General features: G+C 40.2%; 1 protein-coding gene across 6 annotated transcripts in view; it reads right to left on the bottom strand.

Annotated features, from left to right (window-relative positions):
- Window positions 1-12,472, bottom strand: part of LOC129754424 (rap guanine nucleotide exchange factor 4) — a 489,369-nt gene that overhangs the window by 29,414 nt on the left and 447,483 nt on the right. For all 6 annotated transcript variants that reach the window (XM_055750490.1, XM_055750486.1, XM_055750487.1 and 3 more), the window contains 2 exons: window positions 9,482-9,735; window positions 9,226-9,396 (listed from right to left, as the gene is read on the bottom strand). In XM_055750490.1, the coding sequence (XP_055606465.1) occupies window positions 9,226-9,396; window positions 9,482-9,735 (425 nt within the window). The remainder of the gene's footprint in view (window positions 1-9,225; window positions 9,397-9,481; window positions 9,736-12,472) is intronic.

The raw sequence follows: 12,472 nt of genomic DNA, 5'->3' as shown, positions 1-12,472 counted from the left end.
ATAGCCAAGCAGCTATCAAATCACTCAGTGCTTCCAGTTCTAGATCAAAACTGGTAATCGCATGCCGGAAAGCAATCGAAGAACTTGCTGAAGGCAATGGATTAAACCTTCTATGGGTACCCGGACATAAGGAAATTTTTGGAAACGAATGCGCTGACGAACTCGCTAGAGCTGGGTCGGAAAAGGAATTTTACGGACCAGAGCCGGCTGTCCCAATATCACCATGTTGGTTCAGAAACCAAATTCAAACTTGGCCCTCTAACCAGCATGAACGATACTGGGAAGAGTTGGACACTTGTCGTCAAACTAAATTATATTTAGAAAAACCATCTCCAATCATATCGAGTTACTTATTAACTTTAAATAAATCTCATTGCAGCATCTTGATCAGAACACTCTCCGGTCATTGTAAACTCAACAATCACATGCACAACATTCAGCGTGCTGAATCTCCAGTATGTGGTAGTTGTGAATCAGATGTGGAAGATCCCTTCCATCTTATATGTAACTGTCCCTCATTTGCCAGACTACGTTTTCGTACTCTGGGATCTTACGCTTTAAGCGAATCTGAGTTTAAGAAATTAAACTTAAAAAACATTCTATCATTCTTTACCAAATGTAGAAAAGAGCTTTAATGCTAATAATCCCTAGTGGAAAGGCTTTATGCCATCTTAAATAGATTGAATTTATTTCTTCCTTTTATAGGTTTTTCAGGTTTCTCAGGTAAATGATGAAATCTTGGAGCAAAAAAAGCTTGGCACAATTTTCCCGTATGTTTGGATAACGTGCCGCTATTAAGCCTACCCCCATTCTGATACCTGATACCTGATACGGAAAACATCGATGTTTCTGATGCTTTTTAGATATTTTCAGCTGTACCTCAAGGAAGTCACCTTGGTCCCTTGTTGTTTGTTCTTTTTATAAATGACTAATGTCCGTTGAAAGTGTTACGGACTAATCGTGACAAAAAAATGTGAACGTGAACCTTTATGTGCAATGGCCTTGGATTTTTAATTGTTTAAGTACAAATTCTCAGGTCCCTCGTCCTAAACAATGTCCCCTATCCCTCTTCTGTCAAAAATCCACAACAACATCATCGTTCGAGCGAAATACTGGCAACCCTTCTTCGATGTCATTTCCGGAGCAAAGGAAAGAGGCGCCGATAGAAAAAGGTCATTCAAGTTGTGATCGCTGATCTGTACGGACGTGCAAATTCGTTCGGCTGCAAATTCCGGTAAAACCACGTGGTTCGGAAAAGGCACTAGTCGCTAATCGTGTCAGCAGCCCGACATCCAACAAAGGCTCCTTCTCCAGACCAGTCCGGTCTCCAAAGACGTCTCCGGAACAGATCACCAACGGGTTCAGCCATCTAACGGCCCCATCTGGTCCAATATTCAAGGACCCCGCGACTACACCAGTCGTCACTCTGAAGGTCCGTTCTATCATTATGCCCAAGTTCCAGCCCTGTTCACTGTGGAGGTAAGCTTGGCGTGCCTCTAACCGAGCCATCGGGAGGAGGAACTACCCTAGAATCTTGATAGATCCGGCAGTACATTACCGATTGGGAAAGCAGAAAGCGCTTGTAGTTCGGTATTGGAAAGGACCCACTCGTGGCGCAGGTATCACCACGTCTTCCATGAGTCAGGCATTTTTATAGAAATGGTCACCGAAACCACTTGGGATCCCGTCATCGTACGCCGCCAAGTCGTACGAGTCGTTGTGAGTAACACGTCCGAAACAGCCCTGTGCATTTTGCATCTAGTTCCATCCGTTTGCTAGTCCCCTCAGGTCGTTTGTCCACTGTACAGCAAGCGAAGACGACCCTGAGTTAGCGAAAGATTGAGCTAACCGTAGTTACAATGTTTGTTTGTTTATTGTTTATCAACAGATTACATATTGATCTAATTGATAGGATAAAAATTCAAGACAAACTACAATTACCTGGAATTTATCCTAGCCTTTACTTAAGCACTAAGGATTCTTCTTAGGAATAATTCCCTCAACGTCCCTGTGTCAGCTCCGTAGTTGTTCTGTCGGAGAGGAGCAAAGAGCCGAAGATGACGATTCCTCAAGCCTCGAGATCGTACGCTGAGTTGGAGTGCCCTTACAGTGCATCAAACTGTCGAGGCATATTTGAGGGACGATTGAAGCAAGCAGCAGTAAAGACCCTTGAGACAATAAATATCCTTAAAGGCTTTTGTCATGCGGAATAGAAGACCCAGGCATCTGGAAGCTTTATCAACAATGTAGTTTGTGTGGATCTTGAAATCCAGTCGTTTGTCCAGGATCACAACAAGAAAATAATCAGCCGATAGTGGGAGCCGCTTGCGTGAAAACGAAATTACCGTGCACTTGTTGCGATTCAAGGAAAGACAATTGACATCACACCAGACGGCCAAGATGTTAAACTGGCTTTGCAAGACGTTGACATCTTCGGGGGCTGTCGACGGGTTGAAACAATTTAAAATCGTCGACATGCGCCAGTGTTGGTCCATCGAGAAGCAACAGCACGTCGTTGAAGTAGATCAGGAATATTATGGGTCCTAGGTGGCTCCCTTGAGGTGCACCAGAAGAGGTAGGGAACTGATTGGAAAATGATTCACCTGTTCGTACAATAAGTTTCCATTCTACCAGGTAGCTAGGGAACCATTCCAGTAAAGAGCCACAAATATCGATACGATCTAGTTTGACTATGGCTATTTTGTGGTTTACCTTTACCTTTACATACAGGTTGGTTTTCGTGTTAGATAAATAAAATTCGCAACACAAGAAAAATGAATTTGCATTGGATCTCAAACAGTTTGGCAATCGCACGTTTGTTTGATTTGTTGTTTTGAAAACCAACACTTTGTTTTCACTTTTCAAAACTTTTAAAAGTGTTATATCCATCTTAATCAGATGAATAGTAAGTAGAACAGATTCCAAGGAAGATTGCATGCAAGAAGAAAAAAAAATAAATATTTGGGTTATACACCACAGACAACTGGACTTACATTTCCCGATTCAGTTAAAATTGTTACACCTTTTTCAAACACATTATTCAATTATGTATCATTAATTGACTCCTTAAAAAAGGCATCATTTATGCCAAAACGTCGGATGAAGAAATAAAAATCATTTTAAGACTTTTCTTGACAGAAATCGCCGAAAATCAATAACCCAACCAGTCGATATATTTTTACTTTTGTAAAAAGTTTTATTTTAAACCCTTAATTATTGTCAAGAATCTGACTTTTTCAATGTTTTTTTTTACGAAAAGTAAATTATCATCAAATGGACATTCAATTTAAAGTTTACCATTCAAAGATTCAAACCGACCAACGCTTGGTTTCCCATCAGCAACCGTCAACATCAAAAGCTTCGTCCTACACCAGTCGGTAAACGTAGAAAGTAAGGGCTCTAATAAAGTTGGTAAATTTGTGGAAAACAAAACCGGAAAAGTTTCAACAGCTAAGACGGGATGATTTTAACGACTGGAAAATTAGTTTGCGTGCTGGGAGCGACGAGTGACAAAACGAAAAAAAAATCCTGATACTCCGGTCTTCCGTTTTTTCGAGGAGAAAGGGCGATCCACCGGCGGTGAGCGTTGGTTCTCGATTTTTAATTTTACGCTATGCTGACAATCGAAACATCAAAAAAGATTTTCTTTTCTCCTGTCACCGTTTTTCCTGCATCCCACTTTTTTTTTCTCATTCGTAACAGTCACGTTGCCCCAGACAAAATCTCTCGCTGACCACAAGATGAAAGTTGTAGATGGCGACGAATGATGCTGCGGCAGGATTAAAAAAGCAAAGTGAAAATGGCTGTTTCTGTTTATGTCGGTGCGAAGTGGAATGATAAAGATCGGACGGTGCGGCGCGGGAGAGCTTTAGTGGTTTTTGTTTTTCACAGTCGCTTAGCAGTCACGATGACAGCGTTTTGAAATTTGCATTACACACGGACGACTGGGCGCTCGGGAGTGAAAAATCTTGTCTGGCTTTGGACTGGATTTTCTCGGAATATTTTGGTGAAAAATGGATCCTGTTCAATCAGAGTTCAAACATTGTTATTCATATGCTGGATTTATGAGATTGAGATAAGCTGAACACAATTAAATGTCCTTATGTCAAATCACTGATAACAGGTTTAAATCAGAAATGATCACATTTGCGAGGGGAATGGTAGTCTTTCATATGACGATTCGCAGACAGCGTCTTCATTAGACTGGCTGAATTCGCGTAGAAAATTAACAGAGTTAAATTTAGTTGAAGCATTACTCTCTGGAGCCACCATTGGGGCTCTAAATAGGGCCCGGTTTCGACCAGATCAAACTGAGTACCAAGGAAAGTTTTAGATCAAGGTTTAAATTTATTTTAGGCATCAGTAGTGAATTCATGATGTAGCATTCCTAGCGACCAAGTAATTGCTCTTTTAAAGCAACGAACAACGAAAATTGAAGCTCGTACAATTAATATTCTAAGCCTTCAAATAAAATATAATTAGTTGGAAGGGGTTAATTCAATACTTCCGATCCTGGTTCATAAATTTAAAAGATTTCGTCTCCAAGAGAAAAATATTTGTAGGTGCAAGGCAAGATGTAGGCAAGTGTTTAAAAAACTGTCGGTTGCATTCATTTCGGTCTAGTTAAATCCCGACCATAAGTATGGATGAGAAGAAATTTTTCAATTGTTTGTTCCAGTTCCAAGTTTTTACCTAAAATAAGTTTAGCAAAATTGTAAAGAGTTCCGATTGAGGAAGCGAATAGAAAACAATGTCCATTGAAGTTGAGGCATCACTTTCTGGAAATCCCTGAGAAAAAATATTTAAAAAATCACTCTCTGGAGCCACCATGAGAATCGACAAGCACATGGATAAGTATGGGTGAGTTCAAAATAAATCTTTCAGTTGTTTAATTTGAATTCAGAATGTTACTTAAAATAGGTTTAAAAAAATCAATGTCAATTTTCTTTGAATGTTGTTTTCAAACTTCCAATGTTTGTTGGCTTCCGCTATTGGTCAAAAAACATTCCAAAGAAGAACATTTTCAACCGAAAAACTGAAGCATAGCAGCTAGAGCCAGCTAGCTAGTTTTCATTTACTAATTGGATTCATCTGAAAGTTGCTCTCCTACATCGGAAGAAGAGGAAAAAAAGGTTTCGCAATTAGTACTTCTTCTTCAGGCAGGGGGTGCTCTATTTTGAACTCATCCAGCAATGTGAACCGATGTGGAAAAACTAGTTCCGGCTTTGCCGGTTTTTTTTGCAGCTTTATGTTTGTTTATTTTCAGTTCACTTCTTGTTGCCCCACTCTGAGAATGCACCACAAATCAAGGAAAAACTTTCTGCTACCGTCATTGCCATTGGCAAGAATCTCGATCTGTTTTGTCGAACGAAGCTCATCTGGACTTAGTATCTACTTTCTGCGGCTTAGTGGCTGCCCCATGGTTTATTTAATTTTACTCTCGCTCTGCTGGCAATCAACAAGTGGTGGAACAAAAACACTTTCATTAAACGAGGGATATTTTACTTGAGCTGTTGGTTAATCAAAATTAAACCTTTGTGAAATAAAAACTTCAAGTAATGAATATGTAAAATCGGTCATAATTCAACAGATGATATCGCCATTCATCTAGCTGGAGAGCAACATTAGGTGATCTCATGATACGAAATTACACTCTGCGCCAAAAATCCGAGCAGCAAGTCAATCCCATAAATCTAACCGTCTTCTGGAAGCAATCTTCAAACAGAGAGCAAGCGACTCGCAAAAGGTTTGGTTGAGGGGCGAAATGAGATTTTATAAGACAGTTTTTGCCAGAAGTTGTGATGCTGGCACTTGAAGGAGATCTCACCGCTTTCTAAGTAGATCTCCGACGGGGAGCTTAATGTTTGCGAAAGAAGCTGGCGTACAAATGTGCGGCCATAAATTAGAGAACCGAGCGAAACGTTACGTTACTCAGCTTCCGAGCTAGAAGTGGTTTTCCCGTCTTAAGTTTTCTGCTGAAAGCCATTTTCCTCCTGGAAACGTTTGCATTTTCCACTCATCACTGCATTACGCTGCACAATGGCTTCGTTTCTATTTTCTTACTTATTTTGCCGGAAACTTCGAGCTGTATTTTTGTTTCCTAGTTAGAATTGACTTTCAAATAAAGGTTCTAGACCAGTGGTTTTCAAAGTGGTCCCTACCGCCCCCTTGGGGGCGTTGAGAGCTTCCAGGGGGGCGGTGAGCTCCATTTTAAAAGTTGGGAGGGCTCAGGGGGGCGGTGAGGTCGTAATTTACATTTTCACAAATCACGAAACAACGTTGATTTGAAATAACAGCGAGCAGATTCGATGCAAGCAATGAAATCACGTTAAAAATCAGGTTTAAGGCTGAAAAAACTATAATTTCACTAAGCTGCAAGCTAATTTTTGTTTCAGAATTTAAAAAAAAAATCCTAAAAATTTATCTATTTAAAAGATTTTTTTTTAAATTAGCACAGATTTTGTGTTTTTGCATATTGATATTGTTTTATGAGATTAATTTAGATTCTACTGTAAAAGATTGATTTTTGAAGGTAATTCTTGATAATCTTCAAAAAGTATTGTCTCAAAAAATCTGCTGAACAGAAAAAACCTTAAAAAAATCTGTGTAAAAAGCGTAATCTGTGATTTAGTTATAGATTTGCTGGAAAGAAAATATGAAATAATTTTTGAAGCAAGTGATATTTTATTTTATTTTTTTTTTTTGTTTCGATTATAGTCGTTTTACCATCTTTATGGCATTCGCGACTTTATCAACGTTACAGTTGGCGGATCGTTATTGAAAAACTTATCCGGTACAACTGTGTTCGATGTTTACTCTTGGGCTCGAACTCGCGGACATCGGCTCAGAAGACAACAGACTTGCCAACTGAGCTATATCACAAGCCCAAGTGATATTTTATGTTAAGTTCTTATTTGTTTATCTTTATTTCAATCGATTCAAAAAATCTATTTTACCATTTGCTTTTAAAGTACTTGGTTATCACTAACATTGCCGGAATTCAGTTATTAGAATCATATTTAAATTTTAAGTCCCGTGGATGCTTTGAACAGGACTCAAATTCTGATTACAAGAACTAATACAATTTTTACGTTATTTTACCGGCTTGCGGCAATTAATTTGTATTCAATAATGAAATTTCATGGTGAATATTGAATTTTGTTTACCAAATTTCATGATTTGATTAGATAGCAATGATAGATATCATTTGATATAAAACAAACTAATCAATAAGTTTAATTATTTGTTCAGGAAACTTCACATAGAATTAAGTGTTTACTGGAGGTTTTAGAAATATGAGGCCCTTGGAGCCAAAAGGTTATAAGTGCAAAGAAAATCATTTTGACAAACACGGTTTAAAGTTTGTAAATTTCCAAAAAAAATTGAAAATTTTTCCTTCGAACAAAAAAATGTGTTATAAAAATTTTAAAAATCAGAAAAATCACGGAATATATCTTGAAATATTAAGAATCGTCAGTCATTTTTAAATCAAAATCGACCATTTTTACACTTATAATATCTTCTACCCCTTTGGCTCTAAGGATCTCATATAAATTTGAATGAATTTTGTGTTAAGTCTTTCAACAACAGAAAGCCCAAAGCTTACGGTTTTTCAGCAATCCAGATTATAATTTTTTGAAAAGATTTTCAAAAAATTAGCTCAGGGGGGCGTTGAGCTTCAAAATTTTGAAAAAGGGGGCAGCGTGTGAAAAAAGTTTGAAAACCACTGTTCTAGACGGTGTTTTGTTTTTTTCCGAAAAAATATATTTGAGAGATAGTTTTTCACGGAGTTGATTCTTGGTAATTTTGACTTTAAACTCCTTGTGCTCATAGTGAGTAAGATACTAATTGCTTGGTAAGACATTCGTTACTTGGTAGAGTGAACTGTTGAAATGGATATTCAAACTTATAACAACTTTCGATAAATGGCGGATTTGAACTTTCCATTACCTTTCTACTTTGTAACACGCCGGCATTGACGTGAAAAATTCCCGAATCCATTTAACCGTTATTCTAGTTTAAATGGGCAACAGAACTCTTTTAACTATATACAGAAAGCGTTAATTTTGTTTCACTTTGACATTTCAGATTTTTTCCATCACTACGAACTTTGGTCACGTCCAATGCATAATTTTAAAAGTATTTTCCCCAAACTTCCGCTGCAAAAGTTTAAATTCTATTAAACTGTTTTCGCGCTCTTTTCTCCCGGCGCATTAGTGGCAAAAAAAACTGAATTCCAACCAACCGACGATGGCAAAGCTCCAGGAACGTGATATTGACACAATCTGGCCACCACAACCGCAACAAGAAGGACTCGAAAGTCATTCCTATCCGGGTATGTACCTTGCTATTTTTGGCAAACCAAATGCTTCAGGCAGCAGTGAATTGAGAGAAGAGTGAAAAACGAAAGTTCGCTTTCGCTGCAAAACGTGTGCCATCATCATGGCTGGGCCATGTGCCTGCAGAGGGCGAGCTGCTCCAAGCAGAAAATGCACTTTCGGAACACAAGCTTTCTTTTCCGGAGGTGCAACTTTCCTCTTTTTCTCCTCCCAGAACTTCTATTCTTTTGGCTTGGCTTAAGTTTCCGCATTCTTTGGCGTCTGGTTTTTTTTTCTTACATCACAGCCAACGAAGATATTGTAGAAGTGTTTCTATACTTTCTTATTTTTGGTTTTTTCCAGAATCAGAGAACGTCCACATAACTTCGGGCGGATCTCCCGGAACCGGATGGAAAGCGTTGACTGGCACAATGGCTGACAGACTTTTGTTATTTTTAAAGCTATTTTTATGCGCGCATTGTTGATCCTTGGAGGACTGTTCGAGTGAGTGTTCTTCGGGTGTGTTTTCACAGGCACACACAGATTAATTTCCCGTTAAATAAAAGAGTCGGATAACTGTTTGTTACATTATACTTACTGCTGCTTGTTAGTAGGAGCCAATTTTCCAACAATACCATGAAAACTCATAAAAATTGCTAGCTGTTCCTGTCGAGCAAATGAGGGAATAACAAAGCTGGTACAAAGCGTTACTCTCTGGAGCCACTACTAGAGATCTCTGTACGTTAAGAATTATATAGGCCTACCTATAAGTTCCCAATATGTTTCAAATAGATATTGTAGACAGCTAAGATGACACTTAACGTGAACTGAATTGTCAGTCACATGCCCATTCTCATCAAACCATATGCCTAAATATGGGACACAGTATAAGTCCTCTCATACTCACCTTATTGAAGTGATGCCTTCCGAAGGTGTGGTACAGCAGCTCGTACTCGTGAACCGCCCAAAATAGGTCCCAATCGAACAGCGTTATGTGATAGGCCACATCCTTGGTCGGCAGCGCCTCAAAGTCCATATCGAGCGCCTCGGTCGGAAGTTCCTGTTCCGGTAGGGTTGTCTTTGGGAGGAAAGGATAGAGAGCAAATGACCCAACAGAATGAAATTCCTGGAAGCTACCACCGAAATCTGATCTGCATTCTTACCAGTGCATCCAGGTGGTCCTTGGACGAAACGAATATTCGTCCGTTTAGGCTCAGCGCAGTCGGTATGCTGACGTCATTGTCCTTGAATACCATCCGTTCGCCGTTCGATTTCACTTCCACCAGGAGCAAATCCTCGGGGTTCCGACAAAGCTGCAGTTTGTCCGCGGCACAGGCCTTGATGATGTCCGCATTGGTCGCCATCGGGAAGCGCAGGGTGCAGTACGTGTGGTCCGCACAGTACACCCGGAAGATTACTGGGGATGGGGTGGATTGAAATTAAATCGGTCATTAGCAATTTTGATTTACACAAAAAAATTTAAAAACTATTTTGAAATTGCAGTTATTAATATTACATTTTGAAATATTCCATTTTCATTCGATCATAGTAGTCCGACGTATGCGGACGTGTTTTTTTCGCTACTGTTCGGAAGTACTTTTTCGGCTAGAAGAAAATTGAAAATCGCATTTTTTCCACCGGGAGTGGTTTTCTGCTTTGCTGGTTCGGTCGTCAATTGCCGAAAAGCATCTATCGGATCGATTTTTGCCACAAACATCAGCACCAAGGCAACCTACGAAGCCGCTACGAAGGCAATCTGCAGCACAAAATTGTCACCACCATCACCATCAGCCAAGGTCATCTTCATAGGACGTTTTCCTGTTTGCCCTGGAATCTGGAATTTGGACACCATCGGGGTACTGACTCGGGGATCCGGTTTTGTTTGCTGTATCCGAGTGAGCACAGGAAGGTTGAGCGTTTGGACGTCACCATTGACGAAGGACCACGTGGCTGGAGTGAATAAATCCATACAGTGCTAAAAGCTTGTGAGTTCTTTTTATTCTTATTTATCTTTTGCTCCTCTATCTTTTTCCCTTTATTTGATTTCGGCAAAAGTGAGCTTCGCTTATATTTTCAAAACGGAGGGCATTCGTGTCCCCGTTTTTAAAAATGAGCGAAGGCGGGAGGTTATATCCTCCAGTTGTTGATGATGAAAACATCATCTCTAATGATGTGGAGCATCTGAAGGATACAGGTGAAGCTGGTCCTTCTAATGCTGGTTCTTCACTATCTTCGGCTGAGAGTAAAACAACTCGACTCCGTTTTTATCCAGAGGGCTCAACCTCTTCTGGACCGTGGGTGATTTTCGTCCGGCCCAAAACAAATGGTAAAAGTTTAAACGTGGTACAGATCACCAAAGATCTGGCGAGGTGGTCCTCCGTAACCTCTATTGTAAAGGTAAGACCGAACAAAATGCGTGTTGTTGTGGCCAACCGGAAAGCCGCAAACGAAATTCTTGTCAGTAATATTTTAAACTTAGAATACCAAGTTTATATTCCGTCTCGAGACGTAGAGATCGAGGGCGTGATTACCGAATCGAGTCTGGAGGCTGAATATGTTAAGTCTCACGGCGTTGGCAGGTTTAAGAGCCTAGATTCGACTTCGGTCGAAATCTTGGATTGTCGTCAACTCAATTCTGCCACTGTCGTTGATGGAGTTAAAAAGTATACTCCTTCAGCTTCGATTCGTGTGACCTTTGCCGGTACCGCCCTCCCTCATTACGTCTTGATTGACGGAGTTTTGAGGCTTCCTGTGCGGCTCTTTGTGCCTCGACCGATGCAATGTAAAAATTGCATAAAATTGGGACACACAGCGTCCCACTGCTGCAACAAGACGCGTTGTCCCAACTGTGGGGAGACTCATGGGGAAGGAGCGTGCTCTGCAATAGAGCAGAAATGTGTCTATTGCGGGGGCTCACCCCATGATATCTCCCTGTGCGAGGCATTCAAGAGCCGCTGGGATAAACAGAAGCGCTCTTTGAAAGAACGTTCAAAACGTTCTTATGCCGCCATATTGAAGAGCGCTTCTCCACCAACCCAACCTCAATCCAGTAACTCAGTGCTCTCAGTGCTCTCAGTGCTGCCAGTTGATAGCGAAGACTCAGACTCGGCGGATGATGTGCAACCGGTCTTCTTTGTAGGAAACACTCGGAAGCGTACAAGACAATCTTCTCCCAAGGTACCGAAAAAAATTCCAATGGTTATTTCCTCAAACAGTGTAGGCAAAAATCAATCAGCTACGGTAAAAGAAAAAATAACACCTCCTGGTTTCCGCGGGAATTTATCTCCAAATAATAATTCCATCGATGAGGGGACTTCGCAAACAAATAATATTAATGTTAATTTTTCAGAACCTGCTATCCAACCAGGAATTTTTAAATTATCTGACATTTTGAATGGCATTTTTTCATTCTTCAACGTATCTGAATCAATAAGAGGTGTTGTTAACGCAATGCTTCCTGTAGTGAAGACTTTTTTGAAGCAATTGATGCAAACTTGGCCCCTCATTTCAATGTTTATCTCTCTTGATGCCTAATTTAAGCCGAGAGGTCGGAGATATCACTGTATTACAGTGGAATTGCCGTAGTCTAATCCCCAAACTGGATCCGTTCAAATTTCTTCTGCATGAAACTAATTGTGATATTTTTGCTTTGTCCGAAACTTGGCTTTCTTCTCAAAATGATATCTCTTTCCACGATTTTAATATTATCCGCATGGACCGTGACGATTCTTATGGAGGGGTGCTTTTAGGGATCAATAAGCGCCACTCATTTTATAGAATCCACCTTCCTTCGTCAGGTGGAATTGAAGCTGTTGCATGTCATACAACTATAAGAGGTAGGGACTTATGCGTTGTCAGTTTATACTGGCCTCAGAGAGTAACAGTGGATCGAAGTCACCTAGAGAACCTTTGCTCAGTTTTGCCTGAGCCAAGGTTGATCCTGGGTGATTTCAATTCGCATGGAACTGTCTGGGGAGAACAAGTTGACGATAGACGTTCTAATCTTATTTATGGCATTTGTGACAGTTTCAAATTAACAGTTTTGAACACGGGTGAAAAAACACGAGTACCTAAACCTCCTGCAAGACCAAGTGCAATTGACCTCTCACTCTGCTCAAACTCACTATCATTGGATTGCCAGTGGAAGGTAATTC

This window comes from Uranotaenia lowii, chromosome 3, assembly GCF_029784155.1.
Source record: "Uranotaenia lowii strain MFRU-FL chromosome 3, ASM2978415v1, whole genome shotgun sequence".
NCBI lineage: Eukaryota > Metazoa > Arthropoda > Insecta > Diptera > Culicidae > Uranotaenia > Uranotaenia lowii.
This window is presented reverse-complemented; position numbering and strand designations above follow the sequence as displayed.